At 36.3% G+C, this 26,029-nt stretch overlaps 1 protein-coding gene across 3 annotated transcripts in view; it reads left to right on the plus strand.

Moving 5' to 3' along the window:
• Nucleotides 1–26,029, plus strand: part of ATRNL1 (attractin like 1) — a 488,525-nt gene that overhangs the window by 411,057 nt on the left and 51,439 nt on the right. For all 3 annotated transcript variants that reach the window (XM_082052467.1, XM_082052468.1, XM_082052469.1), the window contains one exon: nt 23,415–23,529. In XM_082052467.1, coding sequence (XP_081908593.1) covers nt 23,415–23,529 — 115 coding nt within the window. The remainder of the gene's footprint in view (nt 1–23,414; nt 23,530–26,029) is intronic.

The following is a 26,029-nucleotide window of genomic DNA, read 5'->3' on the forward strand; positions in this document are numbered from 1 at the left end:
AGGTAAGACTGGGGGTTATATCTCATCAAAGAAGGAAGAATTAGGCATTTATTCTTTTCTGGAGTCATGTACATAGATTCCTGAACATTCATGGGGAGGGACAGAAATTAACCTTTAAACTTTTTAAGGAATTGGAAAAAAAAAGAAAAATGGTGGAGACACTTGATTTCTTAGAATGTCTTAAAAAATAATGAAACTTCAATGAGATGACATTGTAGAAGGCTTTATGATTCCAAAAACCTCATGGAAAGTGATACCTTTCCATTTCTACATTTTCTGTTCCAGCATGTCCCAGACCAATAAAAACTTAATTATTTCACTCCTAACTGAAGGTTATTATGACAGACTGTGCCTAATTTATTTCCTTACTTAAATGTGTCTGCATTATGCAATCACTGCCAAAACAGCACTACCTAGGAACCTGCTTCTAATTGCAGAAAAGTGAAAAGATGAGGGCATGCCAAGGGGCTTTGAAGCTTTGTAGTGCTTTATACCTTTCTGCAAGCAAGTACTGAGAGGAGTTACTTCTGAGTTCTGGTTTTCTTCACTGGTAAAGTTGAGGGGTTTTTTAGGTCAAGGAAGACAAAGAACTGATTAAAAAATGTAAAGGAAAAAAACAAACACAAACAAACAAACAAACAACCTCTCCTTGGGAGAGAAATAGAACTAATTTTTCCTGCAACAGACCTAGTCTTCCAGAGAGAACTGGGACAAGATGGTTAAGAGGTAGGAGAAACATATCCTGCTTACATAAAATTTAACTCACCAGCCTGTTAATCTCATACTCTGCAGGAAAATGAGATTTCCCAGAAAAGCCATTTATTGGCTAACTAATATATTTCTGCAATGAAAATCAGGCAAGCTTTCAGGCAAACAAGCCCCTCTTTCAGTCTGAAAAAAGAAATGGCAGTCTTCAAGTTGTAAATGATTACTCTAAGTTTGATTAGTATAACCGACATAAATGGTTAGTTTGAGAGAAGCTAGCTCCTGTGAGCAAAGAGGCACGCTAGCAAAGGAATGTATATTTGATGTTCTCAGCTGCTTAGTGGCAGTACTCTGCACTTTCGGTCCTCTGCATCAGGTCCCTATCACCCCCTTTATCTGAACACTTCTGCTTGTGTTCCCCAAAACAGTCGCTCTGTTAAATGAATCAGGAAAGAGTTATCCTACTTTAAAAATCTTGTTGTTACTTTTTGGGGTTATTTTTAAGGTAGATCATTTCAGCAGTCCAGCTCTCAGGGTATGACTACACAATGAGTTGTGCTGGGTAACCCAGCAGGGCAGTGGGCTGCGATGCAGAGATGAGAAGGTGACATCAGTTCCCAGCCCAAGAGGCGAGCAGTTAGGGCACTTGGAATTTTAAAGGAGATACTGTGCTCTAAAATGACTGTCTTAAATGTATGAGATTTTGTATGACAAAATTTACAGTCATTTTTACAGTGAAGAACCAGCAGCACACGCAGGATGGCACAGCACGCATTGCAGACAGGGATATATCCTTTAGCCTTCAAACAAGAATTTCAGCGCTGTCATTAAAAATAATTTCAAAAGTATCCTAAGGACCTGAATATGTGTGGCAGGGGGGAAGGGAACTAGAGCTCAGGTGCAGTAGAGCGAATGTGTCTGTAAGAAATGAAAAAATTGAAATTTATTTGGGTTAATGGACTTACTCTTGTACTATTTGAGGTATTCAGTATATCTGCTGCTCATTAAAAGAGCTTTTCTATAAAAGAAAGCAAGCAAAAAGGCCTCATAATTGCTGTGCACTGTTACCATAGGTGACCATATAAATTATGGGAAGAGTTGCAGATACACAGCATTTTTGTTTGTATCTGCTTGAGGGGAAGGAAAAAGGGGGAGGGAGCTAAAACTCTCAATACAGGAAAAGCAACAGCAAATCTCAAATGTGGTGATTCATTGCTCATCCCTTTTCATAAACACACACAAATTAGGTATAGCCAAGTTGATGGACTAGGTTTTAAACTTGTACAAAAAAACTTGCTAATAATACAATACTTTTTATTGCTTTAGTTTTATATTTAATGGCTTAGAGATTGTTGTGGTTGTGTTGTTTCTTTGGAGTTTTTTTCCATTTAAGATAATAGTTATGGAAATCTTGATGCTGGCAATCATGTAAATTCTGTGCTTTATTGTTATGAGTGATCTTTCATTCTCCATTTTTTTCTTTCTTGCCATAAACCCTGAGCTGGTGTCATTAGTGCAGTCCCATGTGTGTTACTGCCTGTGAGGTTGGCAGCAGCATGGGCTGTGTTTCTGCAGGAGCTGGCCTGCCAAAGCACAGATTCTTGGTTATTACAGAAACCAACAGATGGAGGTGCTGATAGCTAGAGAGAAGGTTGGAGAGGGTGTTCTGCTCAGGAAGAAGAAAATGATAATAATAATAAAAGACCCAAAACCCTCTAGCGGAAGATGAGGAGCACAAGCTGGCAGCTCTTTTTGAACAGGGGAAGTGCTGGTGCTGTCCAGGCAGCTTTTCTGACTTCAGGGGCAAATGCAGGGGATTTGCCTTGTGTCTGTCTTGTGCTCACTTGCCAGGTATTTTGTTCCTCTGTGCTCCCATAAGAAGTGTTCTCCTTTCTCTATAATCGCCTCTCGTCTTCCCTTCTCAAGGTGTCAGCTGTGATGCTGAGGGCACAGTTCATTCTCTGAAGACAGGTCATTGCAAACATCACTTGTTGTTTAACGTTGAATAATCTCCTCTCATGGGACACAAATATTTTGAGTATAAAAAGCAGATATGAAAGCAAAACAAGCTAAATATTTACTGCCTAATCAGAGGTGAATGCCAGTCCATCTGTAACAAGCAGTTTCATTTAATCTCATAAAATCCAGGCTGTTGGGGTGTTTCTCGTTCCTTCTCATTGCTTTTCAGTTAGATGCTCCTGTCCATTAAGGTGCCTGAAGGAACAGGGGACTCAATTTCTCCGTAGGATACAAAAAGATTTGCTTTCAAATATTGCCTGCAAAGTACCTGTTCACAGATTAAATTCAGCAATATTTCCTACTTTGTCTAACATTTCTGGCATCATTTGTTTCCAACTTGGAAACTTACAATGAGTTCTTTATACATTTAATTCCATTCAGAGTTTGAAACGTATTCGACATAGTTGTTGAACATGTTATTGTCCTCGATTCCAAAAAATCACTTTAATAATAACCTGTTCACTTTTAAGAAGAGGTTCACTATGAAGGAATAGACTTGCTATAATCTGAGTTTATGTGTATTTTTCTCAGCATGCTACCTACTCACTTAACATTCAATATCAAATGCAACTATAAATTTTACTGTAATATCTACAGATATCAGATCACATTAGTGCATTTTAAGCTTTACTGACTACTGTATATTATCAACGAAACAAGTAGTGCACCTTCTTGTTTTATTAATTGCAAGGTGATAATCTGCATATTGGAATAAAGGAGAATTATAGAGCTAATGGCTTCTACACAATAGCAACATAACATATTTTGGCCCTTCTGTATTGTGTTTTGTACATGGGTCCTTCAGAAAATATGGTCAAGAGTTGTTATTTTTTTACTCAGAGATTTTGTGAAAAAATCCTTAAAAGAGAGATATAGATCTTAATGCATAAATTTTGTAGAATGACTGCTGAAGTTGAAACTTCATTTCAAGAAGCACCGGGCTTTGTTTAACTCTGTATTTTTAGTATCCAGAGTTACTGAACCAGACTTTACTTAATTAATAACTATAGGATGTGAGGCAGTTCCAGTGCTGCTTTTTCTATTAACTTGCAATTTCCTTTAGGAAATGAATAAACTGGGGGGGTCGGGGGGATGAGGCATGGCTGCTGAGAATAAACGTGGTACCACTGTACATTGCCAAATTCATTTGAATGAGTTAACAAACATGGTTTATAAATTGAGTAAGTTTAATTCCATAGCTCACGCAACACGTTTTGCAGGAAGAACAAAAGCAGAAGAATTTTTAAACTGGATAAGGATTGAGATTAGGAAAACCAAGGGATCATTTGTAACTGTTCATTAAAATAATATTCTAATATTAAAATTCACTTGGAAGTTTATCACTATCAATGCCATATTTACATATGATATTGAAACATATTTCACATATAATTCACTTTTTGAAATGTAATCTCTATTACTTTCATTGAATTTGCATTTTGACACTGAAAGCAGCTACTGGACTGCTTCAGCTCTTAAAAATTTCATAAGGTTTGGGCAAAACTGTAAAAAGTTACCTTTGTTTGGAACTGGAAATCTACCATGGAAGTGTAAACTGCTGGAGACTGATAGTTGCATTAAAACTAGAGAGTCTGATCTTTTCCAAACATTTTCCATGTGGCTGAAGAAGGACAATACTAATATTTGATGTTATTCAATGAGTAGTTTAGTCATAGTTTTGCCCATTACATCCAGTATACCTATATTTTGAATCTGTGTTTTAAATGCTCTAATTTCAATTAATTGTAGGGACCCTTAACTGAAATATCTTGTTTCCCATCATTATCAAGTAAGAGTACCACTGAAGTAGCAATGTTGTATGTTCAAACACCTCAATCACTGTAAAATTTTCTATTTTTCTCAAATTAAGTATTGCAGGACCTACATTTATTGCAAATATTCGTATTTTTAGGTATGTTTGGATAGGAGAGAGCCATGCTTCTGTTTCTACAAAAATACCTGTTTGAATATGTACAGTGAGTTTTCCACAAATACTAGTTTCTTGTGTTGAACATTCAGTAAATATGCTTGCTGAAACCAAAGGAATTATGATTAGACAACTATCAGAACACACAAAAAAACCCACCAGCCAAACATAAAAACCAACCAACCAACATACCAAAAAACTTCTATAAGATTTTTTTTTTATTATATACATGTAAACATAGGACTTTTAGCTCTGAAACTATAGTATGTTGTATATGGCACAGACTGCAGCATCAGTCGATGTAGTTTCACTGTCATTTAACATTTGCTCGTTAAGGAATCACCTTCCAGTTATTTATTAGACACCAATGGTCAGTGCATGTGTTTGTAGTCTTTGATATCATACATTCATCATTTATGTGAAAACCAGTTAAAAATGTGTCTTTTGTTTAATTTAGGCTATGTATCAGCGTCTAGTCGTTTGTGTACCTGGAATTATTTCTTGTTCTTGATTAACATGTGCTAGTGAGTTCATCTTATTGTGTCTTGTTATTAGGCTTCTTTATTAAAGTCACCTTTTAATTTCCTGAGTTAATTAAAGATTTCTGTTATTTTTACAATCTCCCTAGTTGTGTGAGAGCACGTATAGTACCTTTTACTCATTTGGTTTCTTGTAATTTATCATGCTGTCAATGGAGTTGTTGAACTATTACTTTGTATTTAATTATTAGTAATGAATGACTTAAACAAATTATGTTATAATAGCTAACCTATACTTGTAAGTGATATTAAAGTACTATCTTTAATTCATGCTGAACATAGACGCTGAATGAAAGCGACGTTTCATCATTTTGGTCTTTGTAATGGATGTAGTATAATGAAGGTGTTGGTTTAGGTTTAATTTTGCTTAGTACCAAAGAGCTAACTGTATTTTTTTCATCTATTCTTTGATTTCTGCATTCTGCATTTGATCAGGACTAGTGCCTCCCTGCCTCCCAGCCCCCCAAATAATTTTTGAGCTAAATTTACTATTGGCTGCTCATTTACAGGTTCCATATGCACCTCTGTGTGCCTACAGATGAATGAGCAGTCAAAAACTATCAGTAGCAGTGGCAACTGGTAAGAAAAGTTGACTTCAAGTCATTAGAAGTCATTATTTAATTAAAAAAATAGAGATTGAATGTGGGCCATTAAATAACTACAATAATGTCAGCATCCCAGAGAAAAAAAGTAGGAAAAGAGGCTAATTTGTATCTTGATGTTTAAGCACTCAAAAGAGAGGGGGTCCCATTACTGCTTCTGCTTACTGTCTAATGTAAATCTTGCAAGCAGTCGTGATTACCGTGTCTGTCTGTGTGTCCTGCTGCTAGAATGATAAGCTTCCCCAATGCCATACCCTTGTGGGAAAGCTGTCTCCAAAAAATTGGTAAAGTTGTTTTTGAGTGCCCCCAGTTAATGGGAAAATAAATCCACATCCTGGATGAGTACTTTAGCTTAAAAGATTGTTATGCAAAAGTCCATTTTTAACATGAGGTAACACAAATTTTTAACAAATCAGACCCCTGTGTGGGATTTAGATGAAGATGAGCTGCCCCTCTTAAGAGACTCCAGTTTCAGCAGGGTGTAGGTAGTAACTAAACACGTAGCTCCAAGTGAGGACTTCTCTGCATGGAGTCAGTTAAGTGATTGGAATGGTTTCTGACCCAGGTGGAGAAGCTCAGTGAGTTTATGGACCCTCCAAGATAAAGCAGCACAGAAATATAGGCAAGGAAATTCTGTTGCTTAAATTAAATTCTGATAAAGTCTGAGGCGTCAGGGAACCATGGGAGATCTTATCCCTGTAGCAGTAGTTTTATACCCTCTAGGAAAGAACCTCCACTAACATTCTATACATTAGTGTATAACAGGTGATCCATCCCCCTTGGAAGGAATTAAATATTCATTAACGGTTAATGTTTGTCCGTCATATGGTGGTACGGCATGTGGGAAACATGGGCACTATTTGTTATTTTTAAACAAATGAAGTAGGACTTTTATCCTTATTTCTCACATTATTGGTAGAAACATTCCTGCAATTATTTGGCCCTGCCTCTATCTTCAGTCTTATTCCATTCTCAAGACAAAACTAATTTATATAAATCTATAATTTTTATTTTACTAGCCACGCTACATACTTGTGATTATCTGTTTGTGCATGTAAATGAGCTGATTGGGAGAAAACCTGTCTGATTTGTATTGCAATAGGTATCATCATGAGATTGAATGTAGAGACAGGAAATCTCCATCAGCGAGAGAAATTACTTTCAGGATTTGGAAGTATTAAACCACACATATCTAAAAGAATACCATCCTGTGTTGCATACCTTCAAATCTTTCCTAAGAGCTGCCCAAAATAATGCAATAGGCAGGTCTCAAACTTGTAAAACACTTCTCCAGGGCTTATTCATAATCAGTGTCCGTTTTCTTACAGGTCATTGTGCTGGTGCAACATCATGTGGTTGGGTGATGTTAAGTTCAATGTGGCAGATACGGTTCAATTATTTGTTTCAGTTTGGGAAGCAGGAATTAGGTTGTAATTAGCTGCATCGGTTCATTTTTTGTTTTCTTACTCTGACCTGACCACTACGGCAGAACATGAATTGCATGGCTACAGGTTTTAGAATGAGCTATCTGCCAAGTCTTTGATTTTAGTATTGATTATGAATAATTTAAAATGTATATCCTAAAGATTTACAAACCATATCCTGTGAAGAAACCGAAAGGTCTATAGGTAGTTTAGAGACTTAATGAATCGATATTTGGAATTTTGTATTTGCTATTTAACATACTGAAAACATTTCTTTAATAAAATAATAGACATTGATTTATTTCTGAATGTTTCACGGTGAATACTTAACTATTGAATATATAGTTATATTCCTGTACATCAAATAGGTTATATTTAAATAAAAACATAGAAGGCCTTTGGAAACAGTGTAATACAGCTTCTTTAAATTGGGGATATTTGTAATTTTTAGAGAAATTGTAGTGACCGACTAAACAAACAAACTAATTTAAGAAAAAAACAATCACAAACCACACATAACCTTTTAGCCTTAGTTCTTCAATATTCAAAAAACTGAGCATATAAAAATTTGCCTCTAAGTATTGCATGTTGCAGAGATGTTGATGGTGAAGGACTTAGATACCTGTTTTAGAAGCTTGGTACAGTCAAAAAAAATAGGAACTGCAAATATATGTTATAAAAATCCCTCTTATTAAATGCAAAACAGACAGTAAAAATAGTCCTTGCTAGATGAAATTATAAACTCAGAAAATTTTAAAGTCCAGTTTTCTATTTTTCAGCATTATGCAGTTGAATTGATGGAAGCTATGGCACCAGTTTTAGATTCAAAGTATACAAAAACTAGCATAAGAGGAAAAATTTCACATTTCTTCTCTAAATTGCTTCTTTTCTAAAATGCATAATGTATTTAGAGTGTGTAATCGTGTGATGTCAGTTAGTGTTATGCCTTCTTCAGCATGATTTGCATAAGCTCTGACATTCAAGAATAATGTGGCCTTCCTAAAGTGGTATTCATTGAATGTTTTCATCTTTTATATGCGTGTGAGCAAGAGTTTGGGAGGACTGCATTACTCATAAATGAGCAATATAAGAGTTATATAGATCCCTCCAAACAACCATCAATAAAATCTCTCTAGATCACATTGCCATACATTATGCATACGACACATGTTTCACAGCAGAAAAAAAAATAGAAATTAAAAACTCTGTTATGGGTTTAGTTCTCCTATTCTTAGATTGTAAAGCCAGTTCCTTCATTTGTATTAGTCTAAATTTGAAGTCCTGAAGCAGGTGCTGTGTCCCTTATTGGAAAGCTGTGAATCTCCCAGTTTAGGTTATCCAACCCTTTAATTTCCAGCTCCTAGGATCATGGGATATAGCAGACCCAAAAGTGCTCACTGGTGCTAAATTGAATATCAAGCATATATATCATGAGTTTTTACGTGAATCCCAGATCTTAAGAACAGAAAAAAGACTTGGCATTTTGAGTTAGGAAAAACTATTGCAAAATATGTTTAGATATTTTTAAGTCAGTTTTAAGTGAGACTAGGTCTCCAAAAGAGTGTTTTGGTTTGGTTTGGTTTGGTTTTCTTCTAAGTATGGAACAGGCAAACAGAGGTGTGCAAGTTATAATAATGTCCTATGTGGGATACAGGAGAACATTAATAATTTGCATGTACATAGTAATGAAAAGGAAAGACAGCAGTAGGTGCCATATTTATATACCCTGGTAACAAGTTTTTAGAGGATTTGATGAATTTACTTTCAGAAAAATCTGGAAAATTGTGAAGAGTTGATGTCTCATGTTATCCAATCTGTTGCAGTCAATATGAAATAGATGTGTTATAACAAAACTGGATTTTGAGGGAGATCACTGAGTCAGAGAAAAGTAGAACTGCAGAAAAAGGAAGATGAAAGTTCTCAGGGTAGTTCTCTGATTTGTGGCTCTGCTTTCTTCCTTAATGGATTTTTTTCCTAGGCTTTGGTGATTAACAAGTTCATTTTATGCCATTATTTTCTTTTCATTTCCTAATGATCCTGATTAACAACTGAAGACTGTGTAGTAGGGATCCAGTTACATAGAAGTGCTGTCCAGAAAACAGTTCTAACAGCTGGAGAATCAAAGACAAAATAAAGTGGTTTGAACATAAGAGTCACAATGATCCCTTGTTGAAATATTGGTGGAAAGCATAAAATATTATCACTGAGATATTAGCACTAAATGAAAATGTGAATATTACATGTAACTTGGCATTATATGACTTTAGAGGCATTCTGTTGTGTTTTCTGCTCACGTGACGCGCTATGTAAAAGCAGCCACTTCCATGTACATGTTTTGTGCAGACGGTCCAGTCTTTGTGGTCATCACACAAAATCTTCTTTGGTATGGATTAACAGGAATGTAAGTAATACCCGTAATTTTCAATAGTTGTAGCAAGGTACCAAACAGAACAGGGAAGGATGAGAAATAGCTGTGATGACAGAACTGACAGTGCCTCAGAGGAGCTGTATTCCCTTCCCCAAGAGCAGCACCCTTGAGCTGCTTCTGTTTGGTAAAAATGAGTGATGCCTACTGAGGAAGTAATTTTAATTTTAAGGAGACTCTCTCTATTACTTTAATTGTAGGAGTGTATGATCTTCATTATCCTCACTTCTGATAGCTGTGCTATCCCTTACTATTGCTAAACCACCTGACACTTCAGAGGAGCAACAGATACCTGTAATTGTTGGTGTTTTCTCACAATAACAATGACTCAGAATGAAACCAATGATCCACAGTCTAGATTTTGAGTCACTTGTCTTTTTCCAGTTACTTTCTGTATTTTCAGGGAAGTCAAGAATTTACAGCAGGACAGAGTGGTAGCGTAAGACCCTTACCAGCCTTCACTAGCTCACAATAAATGGCTGGACCCTGTTACTGAACAAGGGTTTGTTTACAGATGGTCAATTAGGGATCTAACTGAATCTTTTAGAAGGACAGATGGAAATTGATTAACTTCTATATCATCCACATGAGCAGCCATTAATAAGAAGCTCTTACAAGACAAAATAAAGTGATATATCCAATTAACATCTTCAGCTTACTCAGCAGTTCACTGAAAATTAGGAAACTCTAATGACTAAAACCAGGCAAACTGGAGGAAAATTACCACTATGCAAAGAGAACTTTAATGTGGACATGAAAAAATGTTTTAAATATATAAAGAAAATGTAAAAATAAAATTCAAAAATATAAAGATCAAATGTATGACATGTTAATCCCCCAAATTAAGCTCGTCATTATCTGTGTGTTCAGATACTTCCCATAACTGAAGGTTACACAGATATAAGATTTTTCTTAAATGAAGAAAAATATTCATATATTAAGTTATATTACTTATGGTAAATTCGTAGAAGTTTGAATAGGGACAAAACCAATTGGAATGTGAAGGGCAAAGATTGCTTGAGCAAAGAGTGTTAGCTGATAAACAGACCAAAAAAGATAGTGTTTGGAATTGCAAATTTCAACACTAGGTGATTCTGCAAAAAACAAGGACTTTGCAACAATCTGAACTGGAAGTCATCCAGAAATGTTGCAGCAGAAGAATCAGGGACAAGGAAACTGGAGCCAGTAGAAACCATTCTGGCAATTTGTGATCAAAGAGAACTAGAAGACATCTATTAAATTCTTAAATACATTGATGGCTCCAGAACAGCTTAGTGCAACTAATTTCCATCGATATTTGGGGAATTATGAGAAAATCCCCTGTATGGGAATGAGGAGGATTTATCTTTCAAGGTCTTTGACGTAATTATGCTTACATGTTTGCTTCAGCATAACATTCCAGAGATTTCTGATAGCATTATTAGAAATAATGGCATGTACTTTTGTGTGTAGTCTATCTGCATGTGTGTATAAATGCCCTTATATATATATATATATATATACACACACACACATGTAAAACATGTCCTCTCTACATGGAATATAGCAAGAAAAAAACTAAGAAAAATTAAACAAGAAAAAGCTAAGTTGTTGCTACATGTAAAGGGGAATGGGTTTGGTTTGCTGTAGGCAGGTACTGAGGATTGCCTTAAATCAATGCAGCTGTAAATGTTAAGTTGCTCAATTAAGGAGGTGGTCAGACACTTCTGAATTGTAGCTCTGTCTTCATAAAACATGCCCGCTTTGTCTGTGACCCGTTTCTAGAATATCCTTTGCCCCACATGTTTCTCACACTTAAAATGTTTTATAGATATTTTATCACCTTCAGCATACAGTTGCAAACAGAACAAATCAGCACAACTAGAACTTTTTAACTGGTTCCTTAGCTGTGCTCTTTTGCTTAATACTTTTCCTCACTATGGCAGTATTGTACACTTAAATAGATGTGGCACATGTAGTTCAATACTTCTGTATATTCTTATGGAAATCTAATTGTGCTCTGATTGTATAGTTATATTTTAAAACACTTTTGTTTTACAAAAACGATAGGCAGGAATCTTCAATGTAACCTGAGACAAGGCCAAGTTTTAAATTAAACTTTAAGCCTCAAATAGGACTGAAACTAGGAAAAAAATGTGAATTGTCCCACATCTCAAAGATAGCTGAGAAGATTCTGAAAGACTTGAGAAAAAATGTCCTGTTTGACCAGAAACACAGTATATAAATTTGAAGGAGGTTATGAGCATGTGACAATAAGTTGAGAATGAAAACAGCTTTGTAATTTTAAGTATAATCAGAATGTGTTACCATACCTGTTTTGAAGGTCTCTATATTTTGAAATATTAGTAGCATTTTAGCCTTTTTAGGGGTTTCTTTGTGAAAGCAGATGGAAAGGCTTCAGAGAAGGAATAATTGCTTATGGAGTCTTAAATATGGTTTTCATTTCCATGTGGTATAATAAGACAGCTTTCACCTGCTTAATTTCAACTAGAAGATTGCCCTGTTATGTGTCTATGGGCAGTTTAATTGTAGCAAGAGAGAGAGGTGGCTAAAGTACCAGGCACAGGTTGAGCTAAGGGGACTTTACCTGCCCATGGCACAGGCTGTTGTGTTCAAAGTCACCTGGCAGTGACAGCTGTGACCTGCTCCATCCCTGGGGATGTGCTCAGGGACAGGGACCTCACACTGCTGACATCCCACAGGCTTCACTGGAGCCAAGATTCAAATCTTTACTCCTCTTCTTGTATGATTAACAAATAAAACTACGAGTCTGAAACCTCTGGTTATGATATGGCAGGCCATGGAAAGATGCTTTCAGAGTGACGCACGTGCTTCACAAAGTCTGCTAAGAATGAAGAATGGTTTAATTGCTATAGAGGCTGGGGCTGGCATTTAGTAACCACTGCTGGTTTTGTGCTGCTGATCTAACCACAGGAATTAGCACTGGGTTCCTGTTTTTCACTGTTGCTGAACAGGGAAACGCTGATTTGAGTGGCTGCCCACAGGAGGGGGGAGATGGAAGAGATGCGAGTTTAGTGCTGAATGAGTACAGTGTGTGTCATTTTATGGATGGCTGGTATTGTGATACATTATCTTTTAAGACCTATAGAAATCCTGTCTTGTAGTTACTATTGAAAGCAAATAACCAGAAAGAAAACATGCGTGGTTGATAACTTTACTGTGGGGTGCAGCGTAATGCTGAGTGCTGTAGTTACAGCGCAGGCTAATAACGAAGTGTTTGTTTGGAATATTTTACAAAGCTTGGTTTCTATAGTAACAACCATCATGAATACTTTCAGCTTCAGAAATAACATCTGCCTGATCTCAAATCTCAACCCTTGTTCAAGTAAATAAGATCCTGCTCCTTCTGCTTATTGAAGTAGTCAGTGGCATTTATTTCCATGGGAAGAGCACCCTAAGACTGGCAAAAATATTGGGAAGGTGTGGGAAAAGAGAAGACAGAAAATAATGGTGAAATAGAAGATTATTAGCCTAATAGTGGTCATTGCTAAAATAAGTGAGAGTTTACATATAGGACAAAAGTAAATGTGTTGTACCATTCTTGTGACTGAAGTACAGGACAAACGCTCCTCTGTTCTACTGTTGGCAGTGGATTAAGCTGCAGAAAACTGAGGGAAGAGAAATAATTTGGTTAGATGTGAAAAAATACATGAAATGCAGTACAAAGCTTCATGGAATGCAAGGATTTGAAGTGAACTCCAATGAAAGGTTAACAAATCTGTGAATTTTCAAGGAACCTCTTTAAAATAGAGGTCAATTTGCTGTGAAAATGTTGGTTTAGGTTTGGGTTTCTTTTTTTAAGAAAAGATCTTTAAAGTGTCATCTCTGCTGCTAAACTGTACAATGTAAAATTTAAGGTGAAAACACTTCCTGAAGCAAAATAACAAGTTTTTCTGTACTTTGATGCAGTAAGGATGGAGACTTTAGAATTCAAAGTGAATAGTGAATTTTTGTTGGTGGTGACTGTGTACCATCTTAGTGAAGAAAATAATAAGAATATAAAATTTAAAATAAAATAATTAGAAGTTCCTGCTGTGCTCTGGGAGACACTAATGGAACAGAAGTGTAAACTGAGCTAGACTATGTTTCCATATTACTGCTTTCCAGTTAGTACTGCTCAAGGGGCTGAGCAGGCTTGCAATGCGGTCCTTCTTTTTAAAAAAAATAACATTTACTTTCCATGTAAGTTGAATAAGTAAGTGAGATTCAGCAAATCCAAGTTCAGCAAATACTTTATACATTAGATCTTTGCTGATTTAGTTAAAATGATGCAGATTTTTGTAATATTTTAAGGGAGCACTCTTTTTCTGATTTTCTTACACTAAAAAAAAGTCTCTTTTTGAAAAATATTCCATCAGTTATGTTAAGCTAACATGAGTAACACGCATAAATAATTTCATTCATGCGAGTAATCCTGTTTGCTTTAATGCAACAGTTTCTCCAAGCAGTAATTCTCATGTGTCTAATTGTTTGTCAGATTAGATCCTGTAAGTTTCATTTATTGTGCATTTTCAGTGAAGTTCCTAATATGTTTGTGACCACTGCAAGCACTAACAATCTTGATGGGAGGCATCTTGGAAAGTAACATTAAGTGATAATACTTGAGTTTGAATTTATTTGCAGGATTTTTCAAGGAGACCATTAAGCAACAGTAACAGTGTCAGATTTGCAGCTGGTGTAAATCAGCGTTGTTCTGTTACTCAAGTATTGTGTTGATTTAGGCAGCTGGAGGGTTATCACAAAGATATTTGAGATTTGAATTAATTCATAAGATTCAAGGGAAAAACTATACTCAATTATGCTCTCAAATTGATGAACGGGCAGAGTGGGTGATGGAGGTCCTCCAGAGAGGGAAGTGAGAGATGCCTCTTGCAACACCTTTGCAAAGCTCTGGCTTGTGTTTTCACAAGCCTGCCAGATGCCCTCTCCATTTCCACCTCGTTGGCAGTAATTACTGCCAAAACTGCTAGTCAGCTTAGCATATGCAGTTGCTCCTACTCTGTAATAGAGTGAAACTACATTCCCTACTTTTGCTGCTGTCTCGTACCTTTTCCTTGTGATAGAGAAGTCTTATGTTGTTGTTTCTTCCTACTGCTGGAGCAGCTACGAACTCATCCGCAATATCCACACACTAGGATGAAAACTTCCATAGACTTACAAGTCTTAAGTAGTGGGATGATTTGTCTCAGAATTTTTTTAGCTATTGTGTACACATTTTACAGCTGTCCTTGGACCATATCAAGGACAATCAAAATAAAAGATACGTCCTGCTTTTGAACATTTGGTTCGTGTCTTCTCTGCATTCAGTAGGCTGTGATCTGTGGAAGCTGTCACGATATCAAGTAATTTGTTATTCTGGTGCCATTAGCATTTTTTTTTCCTGTGTTAAGAATATTGCCAAGTTTGCACTTTAATCCCTTCTGCTGACAGCTAGTTTTCACAATGCATCTTGATTTAGTTCTCTTTTTTATTATTACGATTCCAGGTACAAGCGCTTTAATTTATCATTCACTAGACATCCTGCATATGGCCAGGAGGTTACAAGAGAACTTTAAAAGGCATTGCTGAAAAAAAGTTCACTAAAAGTGTACTTTGGATGACATATGGTGTACTATATTTTCTTTCCAGCTTTGCAAGAAATGCAAAATACAGCATAATAATTTCAGAACACTTGCCTTTCCTAACCCTCAAGTCTGGCCTAGATCTCCTAAATAACAATCAAACCTTTTATTTAATGATGCTGGGATGCTGTAGAGCTACAAGGATGAGGTCTCTGTTGTTACAAAAGCCACCTGCTAGTCAGAACTTTGACTTCTGGCCGAGATTCATTGTCACAATGACCAATTGAAATTTTATGATCCATCTTGAGCAAAGGACAGACTGAGTTTATCTGCCTCATTGACATTTCAGAAATCTGTAGCTGACTTGGTTTGCTTGCCCTTGACAAAAGTAACCTCTACTGTGCTCATCCTTAGCTCAACATGCCCCTGCCCGACACTGTAGCCCCTCTTGTTACTCTGCAAGTTAGACAGAACTTAAACTGCCCCTAGTACTTCATCTTTCCCACCCTGAAAAGCTTGCAGTGGCTCTGGAAGGACCATGTCCTCTTTTGACAGGCTCTCTGCAGTCTAAGTTAACTGACTGTGACATATGGCAATGAAACTCTGGTCTTAAATGATCAGCCCAAGTTAAAACAGTGATGGACTATCAGTAATTTTTCACCGATGAAATGTCAGTGTTCATAGACAAAAGCCTTTAAAATAAATTTGTGAAGGAATAACAGAATTCTTCTCTTCATGTTTTTAATCCTTGGAGAGACAACAGATATACCCATCTGGGAAACAAATGTCCATTAGCATCACTTCACTGCACAGCACCGCTTTGACTTACAGAATTTGAGACGGCAGCAGGAACAATTTACAGGAAGGTATCTGGGGAGACATGATGCTTGGTATATGCCACAGACATAGGGTCTCAGGTGCTTTTCCCAACAGGATCTAGCTAGCTGCTGCCAAGATAAATGTCTTTTCACAAGCTGGACGCTAGCATTGCCAGCCTTTAATCAGACTCATACAGCTTAATAGGGGAATGTTCTGGAGGCTCTTGGGGATACCCCTGGCAGTGAGCCAGTACAGCTACTACACACACCATCCGCTGTACGTTATGTTCAATATTTCACAGATTAACCTGAAATTACTCTTATTAGTGGGCAAGATGGAACAGTAAAGTAAAACCAAGTTCATTTAACAGTATGAAGAGACAGGAAACTGCATATATGGGCACACAGAAAAAGAAATTAAATGCAACATGCCTTGCAGCTACATGATATTTTGATTTAACTGCCATGTCTTGTGTTCTGTTCAGCCACTTGTGAAAGTCAAGAAAACTGCAGGATGGTTCACACCAGTGTCACAGTTCAGAAGCAGCAACCTCTAGGCAGTAGCATAAAAGCTGAATAGGAAACTGGATTGGAAGTTTTTTCTGGAAACCCCGTTGAAAATAAATGCATCTGTAGGTCTCTCTTATAGCTTTGTCTTAATAAATCGGTTTTAATCAGAATGTCAATTCATAACTCTCTTGGTAATGAAATGCTATATGACATAGTATTAGGTTTTGAAATGAAGTCTCTTACTAGATTAACTGAGAGTAACTTTGTTGCAGATAAATATAGTTCTTATAATAAAAATATGGCTCTTCTGAGCATAAACATTTTCAGATTAATACATAAATTTAACATTAGTACATAACCCTTGATAACTAACAATTACATTCCTCTCAGAAGACTGCAAAAATGAATGCAGCCTATCACTGCATATTGAGTTGAGATAGAGAGCTAAGACAATAAATTGAAAGGTAACAATGCATTTTTGCTCACTGGGGCCATAATCTCCACTTGGTAATCATAATGTGTTCATTTTATTATTGATTCCCACTGTTTTTCGTATGGAAAATAAGGTACCAATATATTTTGAGATTTTGATGGCTGTTTTGAAACACGGAAATTAACTGGTATTTATATTCTGCTAAAACAATGGGACAAAATTTCATTCTGAAGGTCGAGTAGAGTTGGTAGCGTCCCAGTAAATCAGTGCTAGCTGAATGACTCACTTGTAGAAGCAAGGCAGTTACCTCAAGTCTCTTGCAGTATAGGTGGAAGAACTATAACATATTCCAAAATGGTCTCCAGTATTTACTGCTGTAGGTAACATGCTTATGTACCTTGCATGGGTTAGTGGGACCTCCTTAACCAAAGTTAGAAAACACTGAGAAATCCTCAGTCAAAGAAGGTGCAGTGTAGAATCCCAAAGCGTTGAGGACATTCCGGCTCTGGTCCAGCCTTCTAGGTTTAGATGAGGTGAAGCTTTCCACTCAGTAATTACAAAAAAGGCTCTTTACAGGAGGGATTAAATGAAAATCTTTAGTGGATGCTTATAATTTCAGTAAAACCCAAGAGTGTTTCCTTTGCCATCCACAAAGCAAGGTTCAGAACTCCAACCTTGCTTATTTATTCTGTTGCGATATTTCCTGCAGTATATTTCTCCTGGCACATAAATGATGTTTGGGGAAAGCTTTTTTTTTTTAAACTTCCCCCCCCCCCCCCCCCCCCACCCTGTTGCACTGTCATTAAGGCTCATTACTCATTGCATAACTCTGTGGAGAAAATAATCAAAACTTTTGGGTGGGTGGGAAGCTCATGCTCAAAAGTATGTTAATGAGAGTTAGTTAATATGTTAACATTTAGAAGAGCGATGTGGTGTAGCACTGATAGTCTGAGAAAACAGCAGTACTGATTACAGGTACTTGAGTGCTTTTCTGAATCTGAGACTTGCTTACCACAAACAAATCGAGAAACTCAGAAAATGACTAGAGAATTCAAGAAAAGAACCTGAAGCTAAGAGAAAATGAAGATGTTCATATTTGTAATAGAACAGGCTAAATTTTGTTTCCTTCTTTTCTACATTCCTTACCTCTTCAGAGGACACAGTCTTATTTCTTTTCACCTCTCTGAAGTCTTGCACATTGAACTCTAGAAAAGTGGCTATTTACATTCTGAGTCTGGTACTCATCCTGTCACAACAACAGATTTGGTTGTTTATTTGCCATGCCATCAAGCTTGGTTTATGTGGAATTCATCAGATTAATTCTATTTTAATAATATGATTAAAAAACTAAGTTTATATTGGCCTCATCATTGTTAAAACAAAAAGTATAAGTCAAGCTTTTTTTTAAGAGATGAATTTTTATTCATAATTAATTCTTGTAAGTAGTACTAAGATCATTTTAGTTAGGAATCATTGCAATGATTAATGCATAGTTGTTTGCATTTTAATACTTGATTTATATATCAGATCTGCATTTGTGCACACTGTCAAACTTTATTCTCTTCTTGTCAAAATACTTATTACTGCTGACAGGTGTAACATGCTCACATTAATCCTTAATTCCTTGATTCAATTTTCTAATTGTTTTTTTGGCATGAGTTTGGAGCCATTTAGTCTTACGTGATCTATTTGTCTTATAGTATAATAATGCACTTTTAAAAATTGGATGCACCTAGCTTAGAATGTTGAGCAGAAAATACATGGAGATATATTACTTAGTATGAAAATCTAAACTTTTGTAGCACTTCTGTGAGACACCACTTCTTGGAATACAGATAAAGCCAAAACACTTTATACTTTTAATCTTTCTGCATTCTCAGCATTAAATATTTTCATTGATAGGTTTGTATTGATGCTAAAGTTTCAGTGCATTTCCCCCAAAAAGGCTCTGAGCCCCTTTAGGGGATCCATGAATGTCCCCTTAGTCATCATTGCGCTCTCCTGCTCTTCTCACCTCTTTGTGCTGCCGCCTTCTGGTGCCCCTCCTGCCCTCCCAGAATGACAGAATCACTTCCCAGCGTCTTCTGGGTCTGAACTCTTAAAGCTGCTCATTTGTGTTATTCCTAAACAGCCAGATAACACAATGCAGTTGGTTACTTTCTTGTCATTATGAAGCAGGTGTGCTAAGTTACTTACAAATATTTCTACTACAGGGATTAATATGGCATATACCGACATATGTTTTGTAATGCCAGTGATGGTAGTATTGTCATCTGTATGTTGTTATGGGGTGGGGGCTTGGGGGCGGCAATCCAGCCAAAATTTATTATAGAAAGAGATTGGGATGAGCAAAGAATCTTCCCAAAGCTTGGTAATTCCTCACAAACTTATCCAGGCAGCTGGACTTTTGCGAGGTCTTTGTAGGATTATAGGATTTTCAAGAAAAGAAAAAAAAATTGGACAATGGAGAACATTTTCTCTGATAAAAATATGGGACCCCAGGAAGATGACTTCTGTTGCTTATTTTGTGTGAATAAATATATGGCTACACATTTAAATTCTGGGTAAAACCTTCTCTCTTTTTTTAAAAAAATCTAATTTAATTTTATTATTATTCTTGTATGTATTTCCTACTCATTCCACTTTTTTTCTTCTTTCTACATCCACAGATTTACTCCTCTTGCTATCAATAATAATATATATTCTTTTACCATTTTATTCCTTCCTGGTTTTCTTCCCCTTTCTATTTCACCTTCCCAACTGACATACATCTTTTCTGTCTGTCATATTGTGTGTAAGAAAGAGAATATAAAAGATGTTTTTAAAAAAGTGTGTGTTTATACTGTCTTTTACTGATAAAGTTTTATTAACTTTGTGATTGTCATTTGTGCTTTTTGGCAAAAATGTAAGTCATTTTCTGTACGGGGGGAGGGGGGGTGGGGGGCAAGATAATTCTAGCAAGTAAATCATGGTAGCTAAGTGCTTTGGGCAAACAAGCATGTGCCTTATCTCTTCCAAAAAACCTGTGGAAAATGCATGATAAATGGCACATTTCAGAGAACATGTTATGTCACTGTAAAATAACTTTGATTCATGGTTATGTATTTATCTTTAAACAACTGACAAACCTTCGGGGTATCTAAGTTATTATCATTTGCTCTATGCTTCCATGGGGGTTTTTGCTAGTGAATCTGAATGATGTGAGGTAAGATAATACATCTGCTTTTTCAGTCATAATGTTCTGTAAAGAATCCTCATTTTTTTTTAAGCACAAACAGAAAATTCTTACTGTGTTTAGTTTTTGGATGAGGTCCTCTGAAAAATATTTATCAGAAATAATTTCTTTCACTTGTGTTTTGAAAAGCATTAGTGTAAATTTCAAACAGAAAAGGACAGGGTCTGTTAATGAAAGGTTTTATATTACACAGCAATAGAAAGTATCATTATTTTGATTTATAATAAAGTAATTATTCATCAAATTAAAAGACATAATGGTAAATCTGTTCGTTTCAGTTGTGTATCTACATAAACTGTATTCTAAATTGCAGTTTAAAATGAAGATTTCATCTTGCCTGCCTTTTCAAATAGAAAAGAATCATTATTTAATTTGCTGATGTGAAAAATCAGGAAAAAGGACTTAAATGCTCTATTGGTTGCATTAGTAATACCTTCTATTTTAATGGCAAATGTATAAGGATTCAGGTACTGTTTTTCTAGCATATAGTGGAAGATGGTCTGTGACACCCCATGCAAAGGTATTTATTTGTAAATTCTATTTACCATATTAGTGAGTGGATAGGAGTCACTGACTGACCACTACCTCAAGTTATGGCATTCTGTCTATGGACCTGAAGAGCACCTGGTCTGCTCTGTCCACAGCTCCTGCTGCAGGAACTTCCCTCGAGCTGGACAGTCTGTTTTGCATGGAAGGTGCAGGAGCATGGCCAAAGCGCAGGGGTCAAAGTGAGATGAACTGAACTGGCATGAAGGTTGGACATTAGGAAAAGGTTCTTCACCCAGAGAGTGGTGAAGCACTGAACAGGCTCCCCAGGGAGGTGTCACGGCCCCAAGCCTGACAGTGTTCAAGAAGAGACTGGACAACGTCCTCAGACACATGGTGTGAACTGTGAGGTTGTCCTGGGCAGGGACAGGAGTTGGACTTGATGAACCTTGTGGGTCCCTTCCAACTCAGGACATTCTATGATAGTTCTAAGTACTGGAATGAAGAGGCACGTATTTAGGTCCAAGGGGAGACGGGATATGTGTGTGTGTGTGTGACAGTTTGAAAGTCTTGGATTTTGACAGGTAGGAGTGAATGAAAGTGTGTAGTAGTGGGAGAAGTAAGCAGAGAGGTCTACACCAGACTGCTGTCAGGGCTGGGTTGTATTATTCCATGCCTATGCTTGTCAGATTAGATTGAAACAGCCTAGAGAACAGACTAGCTGCTAATCTGAATGATCCCATCAAGACCCTTTTCTATATTAAATGTCACGATCAGAAGAATTATCCTGGTGTTATTTTTGTGCATGTGCAATCAATGCTGCTAATATTAGTAAGGTCCTTATTTTGTTTTCCCTCTTTTCTGCATTGATTTTAGTACAGAATCATATCATCCAGCAATGCCTGTCTAAATGTTTTGCTGATAATAGATCCATGGCAGCCAACAGATATACACCAGCTTACACAAGTTCAGAATCTGTTCTCTTCATCTGTTCTTTTGCCTTACATTGAGCCAACATATTACCAACAAAAAAACAAAACAAAACAAAAATTAAATACTACAAATCCAGGGCACCCAGTTGAGAAAATTCTTCTTATGTTGTTTTTTTACAAAGGTTTTTTTTTTTTGTTTTGGTTTTTATTTAGCTGAGGCTTTTGAAGTTCTACTTTTCTGTTTTATCTTTTGGTAAGATTCAGTGAATATAAGTTGTCATTCATTATGTCATGGAAATTTTAAATTAGATGACATTCCTCACCCAAGTTATTTTTAATACTATCACCTCAAATAAATCTACAGAAATGCCTTTCAAATATGACCATAAAGTAAAAAATAATTATATTTATCTATTGTTCAATTTATTGCTGTATTCTCTGTTTCCTTATCTTCACTGAGCAGTAATAAATGTTGGTTACTTGGAGGCAGAAAACCAGAAAATTATAATTGTTTTACATGATGGAAAAGCCTTTGTTTTCCTTATATCTAGTACTTTGCAGTGTATTTAACTTGGCTAAACTACCATTTTTCTTGGTATACTTGAATCAGTTGACATTTACATATACATTGCATTTTGCGTGAAAATTGTAAGTTTTATGGCTTTGAATTTTGAATCAAAACATCAAACTGTTATTTTGCCTTGGAACATGACAGACATTCTAAAAAGTTGCAAACAAAAAAAAAGACCACACCGAACACACAAAACAAAAGCTTATGCTGAGTTTGACCTGATATGTTTTAGAAGTATCTTTAATGCTTGACTAAATGTTTAAGCTCTCAGAAGTAAAATGCCTATCTATGAGTGAGCACAAAACATGGAAATATGGAAATATTGTAAATTGTCATATTAGAGACTTATTTCTCTATGGCTTTGTAGACTGCTTTTCTGTTTTGGAGCTCCTACTGTCCTCAGTGTTGTTAACTTGAGAACAATGTGGCAGCAACCATTTAATCAAAAGCTAACTGCAAATTAAGAGATCTGTGTAGCTACTAAGAGGCAGATGCTTGGTAATAGCACATACCTTCCACCAGTGAAAACTCTACGATTGTAGCTTTTTACAAGACCAAGTAAGATGATAGTCGCACAAACAATGTTTTTAGAGTTATTAAGCTTGTTTATGTATAGTAACACTACACCTGTTTTCTGCACATGCAAAAAGACTCAGGAACGTCCTGCCTCACAGAAATAATTTGCTTACCAGGGCAGACACAGAGAAGGCAGACTTACTGGTGTGAGAAACTCAAGAGGGATTTGCTATCTTTGCATATCTGTATATAATATAGATTTGCTTTCATTTTATGGTTCTGGCATTAGAAAGAGTAGGTAATGATTCCTGTTGAAGCACAATTCTTTCACATGGGTGCTTCCTATTAGATTGGGGGCAATTCTGGTAGTCTGAGCTACCAGTGTGTATACCATAAGGTTTTGCCATTTTCTAAGCTTTAAGAAATTGATAATGCTACAGTTAGTAAGTGTAAAACTATAATTTTGTTGTCTTTGTGATAATTTCATTTTTTCTGTTTGGTTAGGTTTGCAGTGTGGGCTGTTGAAGCCCATTTTTAAGTCAATTAACATGGGTAGGACAACCTGTTCAAATGCAAAGAACTAATTGAGAAAAATATTTTCCTACTGTTACAGTGAACCTTAAATTAAAGATGTACAAGTAAAAATATAATGGAATCCTCACATGTTACATGGGTATCTTCCTTTTCCAGGGTGCTCCTAAACCGATTGCCGTTGAGCCATGCTCAGGAAACAGAGCAGCAGTCCTCACGGTGTTTTTATGTCTGCCCAGAGGACCATCAGGAGTCCCACCGCCTGGTCAGTCAGGTAAGGCTCATATTGGTGAGCATCACGTCTATCCTCGTGCAATGCAGTGCAGTCCACTTGGACAAATGCACCCCCACAGCTCCAAAATAACGGCACATCAGGTGAACACGAGAGGCTACTCAGTCAAGGTGATGTTAAGTTTAGGGACAATATTTATTGAGGAATTGTTTTTTGAAATTTGATGTGGTATACCAAATAAAAGTCTAGTGATCAAACTAAGCTAGTGTACCATGACATATCTCATTAGCACTTCCTGAAACAATAAGTGCATACAATGTGTTTAAACCTTGTTTTGTTGGGAAAAAAAAAAAAAAAATCATATGCAGCCACTTCTATGGTTTCAGTTCAAGTTGTTATAAATAAAGCCGTATAAGGAATAAATACCAGTGAGCGTTCTCAGTCCAAGTTAATGTTTAATGCACTAACTTCCAGTTAAATTCCTTTGCACCTTGAATCCCAATGCTGTGCTGTCCAGGATTCAATTAAAATATTAGCATTTCCCAGAATGCCTGCCTGATGAAACCTGGGATTTTTTGAGTGTCTGCTTCACTAGGAAGGTGTTCACTTTGGAGATGATCCCAGCCCATTTTAGAACAGCATTTGCATTATCTGGAAGCACTTGTCGTGGCACTCTATCTTATCTGATCTATGCTAGGTTGTTGTACAAAACCATTACAACCGCTAATATAAAATACTTCCTCAACAGGAGGTACCTAAATACCTGTTTTTAATCCTTTAAATCATTACCTACAATGATATGATACAAAATGGTCATGACAACAAAGATTAGACAGTAACGTGGCACTTCACAGGTGAGCAGTTTACCATTTCAGAATTTGTTGGAGTTGTTGCCAAAACGAACATGTTTGTAATGAACAATGTGCCCAAAATGCTCCTGTAAGCCAGAAAATATACTTTAAGGCTAACTTTTATTATTAAAAGCCAAAAAAATATCCATTTAACCTTCAATAATCCATTTAAGAGATTAAAAGGTATTGAGTAATGATGATGAGGGCAAACTCAGTTGACTTATGTTGGAAATAAGCTCAGCTGAGTGTCCTTTCTTCTTTGTTTGGCCTGATGACTATCTGGTATTTACTTGGTTTTTTTTGTTTGGTTTTGGGTGGGGAGAGGCATTTATTTATTTATTTATGCATTTAGTTGTTTTCCCTGAATTCTGAGATGAGGACTTTGTTCTTAAAATGCTCTTTATGGCTTGGAATATCATTTCTGGAAGTGCTATGAAAATAAAAGTGTTACTGATGCTTGTCAAATACATTTTCTGGAAGAAGTATATAGATGTAAGTGCTCTGAAGAGAGCAATGAGAGAGGAAGGATGTTTAGCCTACTCTCTGTTATGTTTTAAGGGAAAGAAAAAGCAACAAAGGTGTTTATAGTCTTACAAGGAAAAACTTTATAGAAGGCAATCAAAAGTAATTGTTGAAATTGAAGATTAAAGGTTTTTTTTCTGTTTTCAAATTTACCTATGATGTGCTTTTCGACAATAAAAATGTATTTATCTATTTACTTCATAGTCAGCTTCTATTTAGTATATACAAGGTTTTTTTAAAGTAATTGCTGTTCTTTGCTGTATGTAAAATATGGAGAGAATAGGCTTTTTGAAACAGGATTTGGGTGCAACAACCCAGCAGATGTGTCATTTTGAATGTTTCTCAACATGAGATAGAATACACCATTTAGTATTTCAAAAATATCTAAAATTTTTAGTCCCCCAACTTTCATTTTGTTCAGGGTCAAATGCAAAAATAAATGCTTGAGGTGTGCAGCCATGCTGATTCAACCATTAGGTTGTATTAGATTATATTGCTATAATCATTTTTTCTTGTGTGTAATGAATTTTGGTACTCGTGGACTGCCTTCACGGTATGTAACCATGCATAGTCTAGGCAGAAGCGATTATGCAAGTTTGTTGGCATACCTGTAGCTCTACTAATTCACTTCATTCCTGTCCTGCAGCACTACCTGCTGCTGCTTTCCTGGGCTTCCTGGGAGCAGATGCTGTGAACTGTGCCAAGTTATTTGAAATTATGTGGAAGCTTTGTGCAGCAGACATATGTTTGCTGTGCAGTTGGTTTCCCTTATGACCTAAGCTAGGTTACAACAATGATATTTAGCTGGATGAAGGTGGTGTATTCAGTAATTATGTCTTGCAAAGTAATTTTAGAATCCTCTGGTACTTGCATTTTCAAGCTCATTGGGATCATTCTAGGATAAAACTGACAGTGTATCAAGCATTTGTTTAAACAATACATCAATGGTACTGGTTATCAGTTCATAATGAGAGACTGTGTGTTTAATTTCTTATATACATATGTCTGAAATACAGGAAGGAAATGCTTGTATTGTTCTGCATTACACTTTCTCCAAAATCAAGAAAGCTAATTCTCTCCACAAATAACTAGTCTGTGCTCTATTGGAGTTGTTAGAGTTGTAATCCTGTATTTTTAAGATCTGAATTTAATCAAACATGAGTTTTACT

Source organism: Streptopelia decaocto, assembly GCF_964273445.1.
Source record: "Streptopelia decaocto genome assembly, chromosome: 5".
Classification (NCBI taxonomy): Eukaryota; Metazoa; Chordata; class Aves; order Columbiformes; family Columbidae; genus Streptopelia; species Streptopelia decaocto.